The following is a 17674-nucleotide window of genomic DNA, read 5'->3' as shown; positions in this document are numbered from 1 at the left end:
GCGGCATTTGTTTGAGTATTAGAAAGTGGTCAAGCTACAAAATGAAAGTACGCCGCTGAGAATAATACGGTTCCAGGAGAAGGGTCGGAAGGATCGTAATTAGTACTTACCCTACAAAGAAATCCAACCCCTAGAGAGCTGGTATGCACCCTTACGACGCCACTCCGTTTCCTCTATAGAACGACGACATTCCGAAAGGAAGTTCCAAACTTCTTTTCAATAAAAAGTTCCGACTGTTGGTTTCTTGTCAAGTTTGGTACAAACACAGGAACAAATTAGGCAAATTTGTTACGGTTGTTTTGTTTTGAAATCTCTATTTTGTGCCTTAAATAATTCACAATTTGAATCCTATCAATACCAACAGCGTACGCGTGTGTTTTTCAATGTGTGTTTTACAGTGTGTATAAGTAACAATAGTTGATTTATTTTGCCTCACAAAACAAATTCACTGTTAAAATGTTCTTTAACTGAAAAGGATAAGTTGCAACGTATGTTTTTATATTAAAGGATACGCAACAATATTTGTTGTATTTTCAAACATAAAAGTAACACAATTTATTTTACATTCATGGCAAAAAAAAAAATTACTAGAAAGATGTTCTTTCACGGGAAAAGATATGATTATGTTTTTCATATAACGACACGTTCTTTATTAGAAGCAGAAATACTCTTTCCGTTCGTGTGTTTTGTTCTTCTTATAGATCAGACTTAAAAGCAAATTCTAGCTCGATACGAATCTAAGCCAATTTCGACGATGCGAATAATTAAAATTCTGAAAAACGGATTTTTATTCTTGCCACACCATAAATCAGAAATATCGTTTGACTATTTATTAAATGTGGCACTAACACTACGCAAACAAAATATATATGAGAAATATTATTTCTCGTCATCTAGACACTTCTCGCCTATAACGAAGAGAAATTTTAGAATAAATTGTTGTGTTTATAACAGCAATCATTCAAAGTATTTTTCTACTAGCTTTCTTACTTTTTAAAAGAGAAAGAAGAACCTGAAATAAGTATCTAAAACACACATTCGGTTTAAAAAATTGATTCTGTAGTCAGAATTCTACTGTTAACCAGTTAAAGATATCTTCCGTGAAAATAGCTCTGTAATGCTAACATTCTCTTTAACAGTGTCAGTGCAGCTACGTTTTAATGAAAATCAAAAATTGTGCAGCGGAAAAGAATGTTTCCTTCTTTGACACATCGAGTGAAGGAATGGATTATTAATAAAGGGAGTCTCATCCGGAGAAATAAGATTTCAAGCAATTTCCTCACTATTTAGAGAAAGAAAAAGAACCTTTTCATTAAATACCTTTATTTAATTTTGTTTATAGGCACAACAAAACAATAGAAGTTTGTTGTAATACTCATTATGAAAGATGCAACAGTTTTAAATATTAAAACATAGCTAGCTATCTGAGGTCTTAAGGAGGAGTATATGTACGAAGCACTTTCAGAATATCCAAGTATATCCACAAGATGCGCTCAATGGTCGAACAACAGCTACTACTTATCACTTACATACCAGAAACTCTCGCATTAACAAGCTGGAAGAAAATATCAGTGCTCTGAAGTAGGGAAGTCAAAAGCTGACAGTTATCAAACTGTCCGGTCTGGATAGAAGCATCTTACATCAGGCCGCTGTCAAATAGATTTTTTTAAATATAAGCAAAAATTGTTTTCTTCCTAAAGAATATAACCGGTTTTCAGGCAAGTAAAAAAAAAAAAAGGTGACAAGTTGAGAAACTTATGCCCCTGAAAGTTAGACAAACAAGTGCTTTCTTGGGCTAATGTCTCTGCGCTGGACTTCGCGTCATCAAGATAACACACAGATGTGTTGCAATTTATATAAAGACTGGATGCTCAAGATCCTGGGTGGCCCTACGTGAAAGTGTTATCTCGGTGATTCCTTCTCCTACTTTCGGTATCTGAAAAGTTTTCTAGAAATTTCAAGAATTCCCACGATGACCGATTTGCTTAAGCGAATCTTGCCATTTACGTGTTTTTCGTAAGTGAAGCGAACGTGTAAATCTTACTTCCGACACAAGGAAGCTATAGAGATAACAAATTGTTGCTTTAATCAAGTCTAATTTGCGCTAGATACGCTTCTGTAGATGCATGGATCCATTATATAATAGCTGATAACGGGGAAATTAAACTGATACATAGACATGCTTTGTTGTTTTACACTGGTCCGCAAATATTACGCTTAAGGTCTGCGGTAATCTCGCATCAAGCCTACCGACAGACGCCATTATGTCTATTACATTTGCTAGTTTTGTTTCTTCGATAAACCTAACATTACATCAAACATTTTTATACATCATGTTTAAACTAGGAATACCATTGATCTAGCGAGTGGAATCTAAGTCGACAGAACTAACAATATGTTTATTATTTATAACTTCAATACTATTATTTAATTTTGTGTATTGTTAGAATTCTCTAGCTGGTGAATTTGTCTTTCTTTTTTTTTTAAGTTATAATTTTTCTATAGTATAAATTACTCCTATACATCTCATACACAGAACACAAAAATACACAGACTATCATTTATGGCAAAATTTTACACATTTTCATTAATATCGCACTGAAACCTGGGCTATCTACTATCGTATAATTGCATCTATATAACCAAGTGACAGGAAGAGTCTCTAATTTAAAATCAAATGTTCAAACTTATTTAATTTTAAGATGCAAGATGAGGCAGGCCAAAAGCTAGACCGTATGCGTCATATAGTTAATTGTGTTGTGATCTCGAAGGAAATGTTCTTGAAAGAAAATAAAGGGAACATAAAAAATATAAAAAATTGAAACAATCCGTTCTCTTGATACACTACAGTATGCATGAATAATAACTTTTATATAAACTACTAAACCTAAAAATTCGAGTGAAACATCGCCCCTCCCGGTTCGAATTGCGATTTTGCCTGTTTTTAAGGTTTAGCATCTATATCCCATGCAATCAATTATGTTTTTCAACCTGTTTTTAAAATGTTCTGTTAAGATGATAAAAGATTTATTTCATTTTTGAGAGAAAAATTCTTCGCTGAAGCCCAACTTAAAATGTTCCGTACATTCTCTTTCGTTTTCTTCTGAATTTCAGCAGTTATTTAGTGACACTAGTTTATTTCTTATTTTCCAAAATGAATCACTTCGAAAAGGTAATAAATATATTTCGAAAGGTTATTTCCAAAACTTCTATAGTCAACTTACACAGTTTCTTTTTTTTTTTTTTAATGCATGACCCGTTTCTTAAATTTCAAAAAAACATTTTTTAAAAAGCTTTGTGCATTGATTATAGAAGTTTTGAAAGTAACCTTTTGAAACATATTTATTACCTTTTCTGAGTGATTCCCTTTGGAAAATAAGAACGAAGCTGGTATTACTAAATAACTGCTGAAATTCAGAAGAAAATAAAGGACTATGAATATGCCAAAGATTTTAAGTTTCTTTAACGTACAATTTTTTCTTCAAAAATGAAATACATCTTTTATCATCTCAACAGAACATTATAATAACAGATAGAAAAACATAACTGATGACATGGGATACCAACGTTACACTTTAAAATAAGGCAAAAATGCAACCTAAAATTGACGTAGATTTTGAATAGAACTCGACCGGTTTCAAAACCAATCAAGCATTTTTCTTTCTTCCTCCCCAAATGGAAAAAAGAATTTTTGCAAAGGTAATCGAAACAAAATTCATATTTCTAGTCCAGTCAATGAGGTATGCAAAGAGGAAACGAGCGGTCCACTTTTGGAAAAGTATTTTACTCCTGAAGAAGAGAAGTATTTTTCTGATCGGTTTCGAAACCGAGTGTTAACTAAAATCCAACTAATTACTGTACTCTATCAACATTTCATATGATATCCGCCACTGTTTTACTGCAACTGATTTTTCGCTAAGACACCTGCTCTTTAAGAAATGGGTTATTCATTTTTACTAGAATTTTTGTAGAATTTCATTACTTCACTTTTTGACAGTTCTTCATTCTCAATGTAAATTGAGTTGGATCCTTGCTAAAATTTCTTCAAATTAAAGTATTCTTTATTATCCCGCATTCAAATACAAATTCCATTATTTGTAAATATTTCATTCCAGTGGCCAAAGACAGATACTAAATTATAAAGAAAATTCTACGTTTACGATAAGGTTTCAATTAACAACCCAAAGAGGGCATTTTACAAAATAAAATCCAAGATGACAATAAGTATTTCTCAATATTGGGTGTTATTTTAGACATTTTAGAGGAAATATAAAATAAACTCGGCGACTGAAAGTTATGGTTTAATTTTGTCATATGAGTTCTACATTCGATACGAAGTCACTTTGTTTTAAATTGGTTAAATCATAAACACTTGACCTTTAACAGCAGTTCTAAATAATCAAAAAATTAATTACATTATTTAAACTTAATTGCTTCAAATTTTAATAGAAGAGTCATTAGTAAAAATAAAACAGTACAGTATTATTTAAGTTAATAAGAAAATTAAAATTTTCATCTCAAGCTGTAGAAGTAAAGGAAGGAGTTTTAAGTCATGGCTGAATCGGTTTAAGTCCTCGTTTGCTATCTGCTTAAGAGAAAGTTATTTTGTAAAAATTCTGGCTTTAAATCCTGAGCTACTGTTTGTAAGATAAAACTATGATCCGTCAATGTCAAATGCAAACTCTAATAAGCATTTGTAACACCAAACGACTTTGGCCTTCGATGCATTTTTCATATTTCCCTTTGAAATGGAGCATTTAGCCATCCATGTTCTGGTTGCTTCAGTTCACTCTTCCAAACCAGCTGCGCACCTGAAAGGTTAAGGAGAGGGCATCCAATAAAGGAGGAGCTAGTAAGCAAATAGTGTAGTTCAGCACGATTTCTACATTCGGATCTACCGAAGATCGCGGAACAAGGTGAATGTTCCAGCGCAGTTTCATATAGGGGAGAACGAAACCAGCGCAGAACTACGATATTGCCAGCTCTCCTGATCAGGAGTGATAGCTACAGTAGCAGTCACGACTCTTCAGAGATTGGAAAATTTCTCCTATCAGATATCCCTTTCACATTCCAGTGGAGAAAGAAATGATCGCGTCTGCGTTTTTTCCTTTTACTGAAGAATGGGAGGGGGCTGTAATTATACAGCTTCTTTCTCCCCTTCTAATGACTAGAGCCACTGAACATCCTGAACGATTATGACATTAATAATATAAGCCACAGGACTGCTTTGTTGGAATTGAAGAGATCTGATTTTATGCGGATAATATTGTACTCTCTTTAACATTACATTATTATTACACGATTAAATAATGCATTTCAAATATAAATTAGCATACGATTGTCTGTGACACAGCTCATACTCTTCTACACTTTTCTGGAAATATTTGTTTTAAACATTAGTTTATGATAATAATGATTTATCCCGTAAATCCAATGGAAAAGAACATTGCAGTGGCGATTTTTAGAAATTCGAGTTTTTTAAAAGATCTCTTGATAATTCATGCCTAAATCGCTACACGAAAATTTGAAGACAAAATAATCCACCTTATTAATCGATTATGGGGGAAAATGCCATACTTGTAATTTTTAACAGTCCGAAAAATTATTTTCAATAATTATTTAACTAAAATCTCCCTTACAATGTTAACCAAACTCTCTGTAAAAACTGCATGAAAGGAACTAAATGAAATCTAATTTAAGTCATGTATATATGCGTGTTATTGATGCGGGTATAACAGATAAGTTCCAAATTAGTGTAGGTGAGTTTTCTTAACAAATGAATCTGCTGTCTTTAAAGAAATCTTGGAACGTGTCAAAAAGTAATATGATATTTACTTTCTATTTTGGGTAACTAAATATTTATTTCAGTGTATCTCCGTTTTTGCTAAAAATATCAGACCCCCCCTTTTTTTCTGTAGACCAGCAGCCAAGCGAAAATGTCGCTGAAGACTGGTGCTTCGGTTTAGGTTCGAATACCGGCGAACGGGCTACCTGAGTGGGTGTTTTCGTAACTTTCCCCCTGTGTAAAGTGTTTACGAGCCAATTTCCCTTAGAAAGTCCTCCACGAAGGCATCCCTCAGGCGAGAAAGTTCTCGAATGTTAAATGCCTTAGCTAAATATGCCATACCATTCCTTTTCTTTTTGCAATTTTGATGCAATTAAGTCATTTGTGGTAATAGTCAACAAACTAGGAAAACTGCATTGCTGAACACGGTCGTACTCTTCCCTTATAGTTGCATATAACTATTGCTTTAAACATCTAAAGAAGTTGACAGAATATATTAGTGGATAATATTAAAAGAAGTTTCGGAGTAATCATAGAAAAAATACATTTTAGTGCAGATTTTAAATTTAACATTATTTATCAAACATAACTTAACACTGAGTGGCGAAGTGACTAGAAGCTCGGTTAGATGAAGTATCTTTTAGTGGTTAAAAAAGAAGCAACAGGGGGGGAGGGGAAATCGAAAAGCTATAATTATATAAGGAATGAACCCTTAAACTAAAAATCATTTTCAAAAACATCGTTCTCTACAATTTTTTAAACTGAGCAAAGAAATTTATGCTTAGAAAATTGAAATGTATTTTTATAATGTGATTTACTTGTGTCAAACTAGAAGATGCACCAGACTGAAAGTAGTTTTATTGTGACTTTGGTACACTTCGAATCAAATGAAATAATAGGTTTTTGATTATGTTACGTTAGCTGCACACGATGAAGGAAGAAAAGGGAAAAGTTATGAATAGGGCTATCTGGTTTTGAGAAATGAATTAACACTCAGATGCGATTTAATACTCAAAATTCTATAGCGTAGTGGTAAAAATCTTCCGAGCATTTTCAGTCCTAAAATATTTCAAACGACCAACTTTGTATCGTTTAATTACTGCACAAATGAAAAATACTACATCTATAAGGTATTTTCTCTCTCCTTTCAGCATGCCTTTGTGGTGTGATTGAAAGTATAATCGACGGGTATTCGAGAGGTCCAGGGTTCGGGCCCCGGCGAAGGCACCGCACATTTTTCACGTCTCCTGCTCCAAGAAAAGCTAAGACTCTACACATTCTAATATATGTAAACAAGAACTATACAAGCATTCAGGAATAAACTTAACTTGCAGCAAAAGCATTAATTCCTACGTTAAAACTGCGAAATATAAGACAAAATTAAAATTAAAAGCATAAAAAAGAGGGAAGTCTTTCATAGAAAAAAATGGAAAAATTCGTAAATTTCCTTTCACGGGATTTCGCCACTGGAAAGCGGAGAACACTGGAAGTTTGTTCCTGGTTTTTATTGCCGATTTGCAACAAAAGTACGAGCTAGTTTCGCTTTCAAAAGTCCTCCGCGAAGACAGTCTTTTCTAAATCAGACAGCCTTTACATGCTTTTCTACGGTTAATTGATAAACTAAATCCTTTTTTCAGAGTGATAAGTACGGTTAAAGGATAGCTAAGGATGATGAAAGATTTAATGACTTCAAATACTATATATATAATATATATATCTGTGTATGTTTTAAACAGTTTAAATAACTTAACTTTTTACAACCGAAAACAAATTTATACTTATGTTAGTAAGTTTTCTGGGACAGTTTCTAAAGCGAAGACGGTCACTATGATTTCAAATTGGGGCGAAAAGAATTCAGCAGCATTTTGTACATCTTACATGAACCCCGCGCAGCCTCTAGAAATGAGTTCATCGACATCTAGTACGCACAAATGGAAAGAAAAAGAAGACTGATTACAAACTTTTGCAAAAAGTGGGCGTTTCTCGAGGTACGCTTTCTGGTATTCGAGGGGGGATTCCCCCTCCTCCTCGACAAAAATGAATATGCCCTTCATCATTCCCTATGTTCAGCGTGTCGGCCTAGGAGGAAATTCTGTAAAATTTGAAATATATGCTTTCGCCTCTGAAAAAATATGTCACAATACCTACATACAATCCATAGATACTCCAAACTAAATCAAGTTAGCATACCGAAGAACTTAATTTAATTATCCTAATCTTTACCATCTCCAGTAAAGGCCTTGGCAATGACTTCCCTTTTTCGTGTTTTTTGTGGACTGCGTTTGTTTACCTACCAAATTATAATCTTTTTTTCTAACTGTCATTATGGGAATCTCACTGAGATTTTTTTTTTTTTTTTTTTTCATCAAGAGGGCTTGGTTATAATTATTTTTGTAATAAATATCGTTTCATCTTTTGTTCACCACTATTACAGTTTCTCATAAAAATGAATTGTTTATATTTTCTGCGAGCATTTTTAATATTAAATTATGTGAAAAATTCAAAAAATTTAAATTATATTTACTGGGAAATTTTTAAATATTTTCCCAGAACAGGAATCACGAAACCAACTGAGTACAAGTTAAGAATATTGCCATCTCGTTCGAATCGATAACGTAAAACGATAAAAATAATGCTTTTAAAATTTTTTGCAAAATTTTCTTTAATATCATTGCTACGCTGAGATGAAATTTAAAAACGATTTGACAATAATTAATGACAAAAAAAAAGCTTTTAATTATTTTGACAGCTCTTTAAATGCCCCGCTTACCTCAATGTTTACATTTTGTTACTTATTAATTGCCTCATTTCTTTGTTAAAAATAAATATAGAAGAGGAAGGCAATTAACTGCGACTGTAACTTTTAGCCAACTCTACATGTGCAATTTCATCCTCTGTATTCTTACTTAAGCCCATAAGGTTTTTTTTTTTTTTTTTTTAAATGTATAAAATGGGCTTTACGTATTTTTTAACCCACTTTTTTGCCTGGCTTTAAAAAATTTCATATCAAACAAAATTATTTTTCGTTTTAATTATTCAAAACAAAATTTTAAAAAATTGAGCTTTTCGTTATTAATATCGAAATTATTTATCTACGAAATTATTTTTCTTTGCCCTCTTTCTGTTTACTTTTCCTTCCTACTTAAGCTCGATTTTTCGCTCTGAGGACAGAAAAACTAATTGGGTGCAAAATAAGACATCTGCCTACTTTGTCTGTCTGTTTGAGATATTGAGTGCTGAGATAGAATACTGAGTGCAGTTTCAACTAACTATTTTTTACGTTTTCCACTTCTGAACTGGCAGTCTCTTTTTACCCCTCTTTTGCTCAGCTCAGCAAATATTTGCTGTGTATATTATTAGTTAATTTAGATGTTCCTCCTCAGAAACGGAAATTACGTGTAATATATATGAAAAGAAAGAGTTATATAAAGGCAATGATCAAATTCCTAATTGCAGCGTTTCTGAAAATCATTCTGGAACAAATACTAGGCTACATAATTTATTGTTGAAAAGAGCGAAATATCTGATTCAGAACATTATATTGTAGTGAATTTCAAACAAATTAGTAATCTAATTAGTTCTGTGGAGCGTCTTGACTGTGAAAAACAAATTTTACGCTTGAAATTGGAATTAAATTAAGATTCCTTTTAATGTTTTAAATCTGACTGGCAGATCCTGTGACGGTAAAAAATCTTCTGTAAACTCTTGAGGAAAGACAGCTAATGTTGGCTATGACGCGAATTTAACTCAATCCTTTTCACATGTAAGTAAAGGATATGCAGCTAATGAAAAGGTTTGTATGCTCATGAACACTCTACCATTTTCGTAGAGATTTTGAATATTCTGTTGCATCGTAAATTATGCTTGCGGACATTTATAAGGAAACTGAAAGAGTGTATCAAAGCAGCTGTCCGAATTCTGTAGAAATTTTCGACATGGTTTTTCTTCTGATGGAAATCACTCACATGCGTGGGACGCGTTATTGATATCCTTACAGGTTAAGTGATTGAGTTTGAAATAGTGAGCAAAGTATGTCCTCACTGTTCATTAGCGAAAAGGAATAAGAATTAAAGTACTGAATTTAAAATATGGTATGCTGGGCTTAAAGAGTGTGCGACATAAACCACTCAGGATCATCTGTTTCAGTGGGAATGAGATAGAATAATGCATTAATTCTCTGGAAAAGATTCTTATCATTAGGATTTCGATATTCAACTCTGCTATCTATGGTGATAGCAAATTTTTAATTAATTGTGTGAAAAAATTTTTACGTTTCTAACATTGAAGTAAAAAAGAAGAATGTATAAACTATGTTAGTAAAAGGTTAGGAACAGGTTTGAGAGCTGTTGTAAAGGGCTGGCGTGTTCAAGGCGTTACTTTGGGGGAGGAAAGCTATCGGTAGATTGAAAGAAACAACAATAAAAAAAGCCTACTTGTTATTACCCGAAAGCTATTCTACGATATAAGGATGATGTGAGCACAATGAAAACAGCAATATATGCTACCTTCTAACGCAACATTTCTATAAGATAACAAACTCCAGCACTCGAAATGTTCAGCGGGTACAGGTGCTTGGTGCTTTTACCAATCAACATTAGCCAAGGTGAGATGCCAAGCAAACATAAACTGAAAGTTTGAACATCAATAAATGAAAGCTTTTTTCCAAAAATTCTTCCCATTTATCAGAGGCTTGTTTCAAATGAACTGCTCAAAAGATGTGTACGTTACGGAACTTCAAAAGCTAATGAAAGTTTGCATGACTTAAACATGTCTGAAAGAAATATTTGTGAATAAACTACCTATGAAACGTTCTGAAACGGAAGCAGTATGTTAATTCGGTAAAGAAACACTATGTTCTATAAAAGAAAAACACAAAAAGGCGTTAGGCATCAATCAGGGAAATGCCACAAAAAAGTGTTCACTGTTATTTTAGATAATTAATTTTAGCTAAAAAATCGAATTAATCCCTTATGCTGCTGAGCACTATTGAGTAAAATGATTCCATATTCGCTAAAATGTTGAAATAAACAACAAGCTAACGTTATTGACACAGATTGCAATGTGTTTTACCAAATAAAAACAGATAAGGAAACAGCATTTATATTTAATGATTTTTCTTACAATATTTCTGGTCAGGTACAATTTTATATAAAAACTTATAACTTCTGTTTATATTCACGAAGTGAATTGCAGCAAGTTTAATTTTAGATATATATACACAGAAATTAAGTTAAAATATATAATATAAACATTTCTATAAACATTTTAAGAGTTTGCAGTCTCTAAACTGTTTTAAAATGTCTCAGTTTCCATTTTTCTGGTAAAACTTATATTTAAAATCCTAAAACCTTAATATGTACCAAACTGTTTGCTGTTTTTACAACATACTTATTATTATTAACATAATAGAACCAAGAATGCATTTTGCAATATATAGATAAGAGAAATATTGAAACTGAAAAATCCAATGAAAATCATATCCTTTTCAAAAGGTTTTACACACATAAACATATATATATATTATATATATGTGTGTGTGTGTGTGTAAACATATATATATGTGTGTATGAATTTATATGCTTTTTTCCCCTCAAAAGATAATCCATTAATTGCAAAATCGATCCCCGAAGATTAGTTATGAAAAACGTTCCAATAAACATAAAAAAATTTGGAGGCAAAAACTATGAAAATTGAAGAAGAAAAATATTCTAATTTTTAAATAAAAAAACTTAAGTCTTATGTTTTGTTAACTATACAAATATACTTTGTTAATTTTCTCCTTTCATCCGTGTACTGCATAATAATTATGTTATTTTAACCTAAACTTTCAAATGTACTAGAATGTACATCATCATATCCAAAATTATTTTAAATTAAATTAAATTCTTTTCTTTTCTCTGTATTCAGTTTCTTTGCAGATAGATGTCCTCCTTTCATTTTGAATTAGAATAATATGATATGTCTAATATAATCTTATACAAAATTTTAGATATTTTAAGAATCTTACCTTTAAAAAGCATGTTCCGACGTTTTCATTTTCTGCCACAGTTACATTATAAAAGCTTTGATCGAAAATGGGTTCGTTATCGTTTACATCACTAATTGTAACGACAATTGTAGCACTAGAAGAAAGAGGTGGTAACCCATTGTCCGTTGCTACTATAGTGATCTGAGGAATTGGATTTGTTTCGCAATCGATGTGGGTTCGGGTGGTGATAAGTCCGGTACGGCTATCAATCTGAAACCAATGAGAATTAGTTTCAGGCGTATCTTTTATGGAATAGGAAACAATGGAGTTGTTTCCCTCATCGCGATCCACAGCAGACAGTTGAAAAACTGAAGTGCCTGGATCAGCAACTTCCAGTACGTTGGCATAATACATAGTATGGTCAAACTCCGGGGCGTTATCGTTGGTATCCGTTACACATAACTCAAATGTACGAGACGTATTCAGAGGTGGATTGCCCTGATCCGTAGCCGTCACAACCATCGTGTAGTTAGGTTTTACTTCCCTATCCAAAGGGTGAGATACAATAACTAAGTATATTATATTGTCTTGTGTTGTTAATCCAAAGTAACCGTCACCACCCTGAAGTGTAACGTTAACATTTGCATATTCTTCTTTAGAATCAGGGTCATTTACACTGATTCTGGCAACAAATTCACCAGGACGAGCATCTTCCGAAATTTTTGGTGATGCATCTTCGCTAAGAAATATCAGATTTATAGTTGGTTGATTGTCATTCACATCTGTAACGCGAATGGAAACGAAAGCAGTAGTTTCTAAAGGTTGAACACCGCTATCTCGAGCAACCACAACCAACTCATGTACGTCTTTGGATTCAAAATCCAAAGGCTTATTCACAGAGATGACTCCCATTTTAGGATCGATGGAAAACTTATTTTCTCTATCACTTTGACGGCGATTAATAGAATATGTAATTCGACTATTTTCACCAGTATCCGTATCAGTTGCAAACACCCTTAGAACACTAGTACCGACAGTAGCATTTTCAGCTATTGTTGCAAAATATCGACTCTGATTAAAAATTGGTTGATTATCATTGACATCCTGAATCGAAATATTTACAGTCATGGCACCTTTGAGTGGAGGAGTTCCACCATCGTAAGCTTCGATGAGAAGACTATAAAATGGCGTTGTTTCCCGGTCCAGGAAACCATTTATTTGTAGATCTAAGTAAAGAACATCATCGCGTTCACGATGCGAAGACAGCCGGAATGCGTTGTTGGTATTGCCAGACACAATTTCGTAGCGTTGTGTATTAAAGATTCCTAAATCTCGATCTTTAGCAGGATTCAGGGTTCTTTTCATATCACGAGGGGTGTTTTCCGGAAATTCAATAGTCATGAAAGGAGTTGGAAACTTCGGAGCATTGTCGTTTTCATCACGAACTTTAATCTCAACACGAATATTCTCTCCACTAAGTGGTATAGCCACAAAGGAATAATAACTCCTCACTTCTCGGTCTAACACAATACTACTGCGAATTTCTCCTGTTGATTGATCAATCTGAAGATCAGAATCAACAGCACTACCTGGCACTGGAACTATTAAATATGGTGGCGGAGGGGGCGGCGGCGGTTTTGGATTGCCAGGCCGGCTGTGACCGATATAGCCAATTGTTGTTCCAACTCCTAGACCCTCAGATATCTCGAACTCTTGCAGATATTCAGTAAATACTTCTTTACATTGAGATAATAATATAGAAAACACTAATTTTAGAATTAAATTGATTCGACATCTCGTAGTAAAGGCCATAGTCATACATTCATCAATGCTTGCACAACTAATAACTTAGCTTACAACAATCGGATCTTTTTATGCGGACGGTAAATGCACAAGTTATAGACAGAATGGCTTCATCCGCACAAATGAGGTACATATGCTTGCACGATTTCATGTTGTTGCTAACACTAGTCGAGGATGTGGTTTACCTCAAGCCATGTTCAGAAAAGAGACCTAAAAATAAATAGAAATATATATAAATATGGACTAAGAAAATATATACTATTAAATATAAATTAATGCAATAATAAATAGAATTATACAAAATAGATCAACAATTACTCAGATTCATACCAAAGTTCAAACTTGCCCTTGCCTTAATATTTTTATCTTTACTCTTATTATATAAAATAAATTGTCAACCATTTATTTTATAATGTCTTGGGGGGGGAGGAGAAGCACAACTCACACATAGTGTTCTTCCACTGCTTGCTTTTAGATTAGGCTGTTCATATAAAGAAAATCAGATACTGGCTAAAAAAGGACATTTTTAAACTATTCCAAACATAATTTTTATATTTTTAGTATTTTCTACTATTAATAATTTTCTGAACACAAATGCGGATCAGAAAACCATTAGTATATATCTCTAGAAAACAGAGGAATAGCTATTTCATACAAAAATTTTCAGTCCATAATGAAAGCGTAAGAAGCTGAAAATAAGCAGTTAAAAAACACGCGTATTGCACTTATAGCCTCTTTATTAATTCTCAGACAGCTTATAAATTTTAGTTATATTTTTACACTGTTAATCCACGTTTACATTAATAATTAACATTTATAAAAGGTTTCCATACATATGCAAATCATCACTATAAATAGTCACAGTTAGCTCTGAACTCTTCATTATAGACTGAATTCTAACTAATATTCGATTTTAGAAATTGAATATAAAACAGTACATCATGCTAAAAATGTTAATAAAGTCTACTAGCAAAAATCAAGAGGAGAAAAAAAGATGTTTTCCCATTGTGAAATTCTTGAAAAGCACTTTTTAAAAACAGATGGAAAACACTTGATGATCACCAAATAGCACAACATTTGTGTGTGCACAAAAGCGTATCATGTTACTGAATCTATATTATATATAAACATATATTTAATAATAGAAGAGAAAACCAATTTGTTGGTGCTAATCAAAACTTTTATGAATACACGTTTTGAAAAAATGAAATACAAGAATAGAAAAATGTCAAAATCGCCCACCCGCGATGCCATGGCTTCTATCTTCGACGAAAAACGCGAAAATTACCTCCTTCTTAAAAAAAAAAAAAAAAAAAAAAAAAAAACTTCAAACCTATGAAACTTTTCGTACAGAAATTTTTGAATTGTAAGAAAGGCTTAAAAAATCGAGGAGATAGAGCTGCCACACTAAAATCCTATTCGCCGCCAATCACACAGATAGAGTTGCACAACCTCGCCAACAATGGTTTTGTTCATCAAACAAATAAATTCCGTGCTCCAGGAACAGGGAAATTGAATTACAATCTGAAAAAATTTTAGGAACTAGAAAAGATTTCCTTTCTCTCTCTCTCTATTTTATTTTTATTTTTATTTTTTATTTTTATTTATTTATTTTTTTTTTTAATTTCCGAAGATTTTTCCTCACGTCAAAACTAACAGCTACGATTAAATCTTTAAAAAAAAACTTTTTTATGAGTTCCTTGAATCAATTATTATTTGCAATCAGCATTTAAAAAAGTTTTTTGGGACAGCGTATCAAAAGTGAAAAACTAAATTGGGAAAATGGGGTAATAGTTGTAAGACAGTTTCAAACCCAATCAAAACTACTGTCATTATCCAAAAAAAAAAAAAAAAAAAATTCTCATTATCAAACCACATGAAATTTTTACACTGGATTCCTGAATTTCACTTGGAGACTATTCTAAATGCATCACAAACATAAAAATTTATGTAATAATCATTTACTAGAAGCATCCAAAGATTAAGGATCCATAAAATCCTCGATCCTTAGCAAGAGAAATAATTTACATTTAAACAATTTGCATTTCCTGTAAGGCAATCTACGTTTAGATTTCTTAGTCAGTGTTACTGTTTATGAAACTGCTAAAATGCTCTCATTTATTAGCGAAGTTTTCAAAAACACAATTCTAAAAGCATAGATGATGGAAGTATACAGTTTCGGAAATTTTAGACGATAATAATTAAATTTTGAATTTTAAAGCAATATCTTCATTCACTTCCGCATCTAAATGACTAAAATTCTTCTCCTCTTCCTTTCTGTACTTGAAGCATTCCTTTTCTACATGGTTGTTTTCTTCCCCAGATTCTCAGTTTATCATATTTGAATATAAATTCTTCTGCTACCATTTAATTTAATTAATTCAAATAAAATATCTAACAGACTAAATATATATCCGGCATGAACTGAGCTTAATTTACATAATTCAATTAAATCTTGTGAGGTACCATACCTAATGCAAAAAATGTCTTTAAATATTTTTCACTTTTAATTATTAGCTTGAGGTAAATTGTCCGTTCGAAAGCTTAGACAAAACTTCTTAAGTAAATAAACTAACTTTCAAAGCAATAATTTATGTTTCTACAAGTTAAATCTTTCCCATTTTTTTTTATTTAATCCTTTCTGATAGTTTCAATTAATGCCGAAAATTTTCATAAACAGTTTTTATATGCTGCAAACCATTTAAACGTGAATTTCGTTTAAATGGTTTGCAGCATATAAAAACTCAAAACAAATGAATATAAAATAAAAATTTAAGAAAAAAAAGTGTGTTAGGAGCAATCGCTTTAAAAAACTCTACTTTTCATTTCTTTTCTGGTGTTTAATACAAAACAAAAAAGAGGGGGGAGGTCGAAAGGCAGGGTAAAAGAATTTCAAAACTTCGTAGATCTATACTTTTCCCCCCCTTATGCTTAAAGCATTTTATTTTATAAATATTTTATTACAGGAAATTTTAGAAAAAAGAAAGTACCAGAACTGAGATGATAATATTATATATACATAAAACATTAATTTTACCTGCATGTTTTGATCTTACGAAAGGCCATGTACACAAATCTTGAAGACTAATTTTTGTTCGTTAACGAAGATATTAAGAAGTAGAGCCAAAAATGGCAACCATGCTGAATAAATTCGTTTGATGGAAGAACCGTGATGGCCGAGTACAGATAAAAAATCTCTAATAGAGGTCGCAGTGTAAGGGAGGGGGGTCGCCATCCGTGCTAGTAGCCACCTTAATGGGCTGACCTTGCCCTCCCAGCACCCGGCTACGTCTGCCCTCTTGAGCCCCTGAAAGCTCGGTCCTTTAAAAGAGGCCGTCTGGTCCAGTCTACGAAAAAAGCTATGTGTTAAAGGCAGATGCTTTAAGAAAGAAGAAACGTAAGATACAGTTGCAATCCGAGGAATTAATTTTCACGCCTTAGTTCCAAATGTTATAGATTTCCAAATGTTATTCATTATTCTGACTCCTTACGATTTACAACAATGTGAATGAACCATTACATGTAGTACTATTACAGAACAAGCATCAACATTAAGTACTCGTAACCTGTATTTTAAACTTGTAACCAAAAGACGGAAGTCTTTTCCGTGAACGACTTTGCTTTTTAAATCCTCTAAGATTGCTCCAAATTATAACTAAGGTTTAGAGGGAAGAAAATTATCAACAGCAATTTTATTTCTTTTTTAACAGTTAGCATTAACTAGAAAGTTTAAACCCACCTCTGTGTTAAAAAGTACAAACAGCTGTAATTTTCGAAAACAGCTTCATTTTTATGCCGTTGAATAATGGAATAATGGATTAGATCTTGTGATAATCAGAGGGAAAAAAAAAAAAAAAAAAAGAAAAAGAAAAAGAGAAAAAAAAACGATTTCAGTCTGTTCAAAGAGCTTAACATTTTATCCCCCCCCAAAAAAAACAAGCACTAATTAAAGAATAACTGGGGAAAAAATGTTAAACTATTGTTTGAGTAAAGAGACATTTTCTTCACCAGACATCTTATGTTTTCACAAACACTCTTTCGTGAGATTTTTAATAAAATGAAACGCTTATTATATTATCGTTAAAACACTGAGTATTTCTGCTTTCAACTACTTAGAA

At 32.5% G+C, this 17674-nt stretch overlaps 1 protein-coding gene across 1 annotated transcript in view; it reads right to left on the bottom strand.

Annotated features, from left to right (window-relative positions):
* The window catches only part of ds (dachsous cadherin-related 1), a 315878-nt gene that overhangs the window by 238864 nt on the left and 59340 nt on the right, over positions 1–17674 (bottom strand). The window contains exon 2 of the mRNA XM_035375983.2: positions 11793–13766. Coding sequence (XP_035231874.1) covers positions 11793–13571 — 1779 coding nt within the window. The 5' untranslated portion in view covers positions 13572–13766. The remainder of the gene's footprint in view (positions 1–11792; positions 13767–17674) is intronic.

This window comes from Stegodyphus dumicola, chromosome X2 (genome assembly GCF_044657685.1).
Source record: "Stegodyphus dumicola isolate Sdum_Otavi_A_Nest chromosome X2, ASM4465768v1".
NCBI lineage: Eukaryota > Metazoa > Arthropoda > Arachnida > Araneae > Eresidae > Stegodyphus > Stegodyphus dumicola.
The sequence above is the reverse complement of the archived record's forward strand: the minus strand, read 5'-3'. Positions and strand labels throughout refer to the sequence as shown.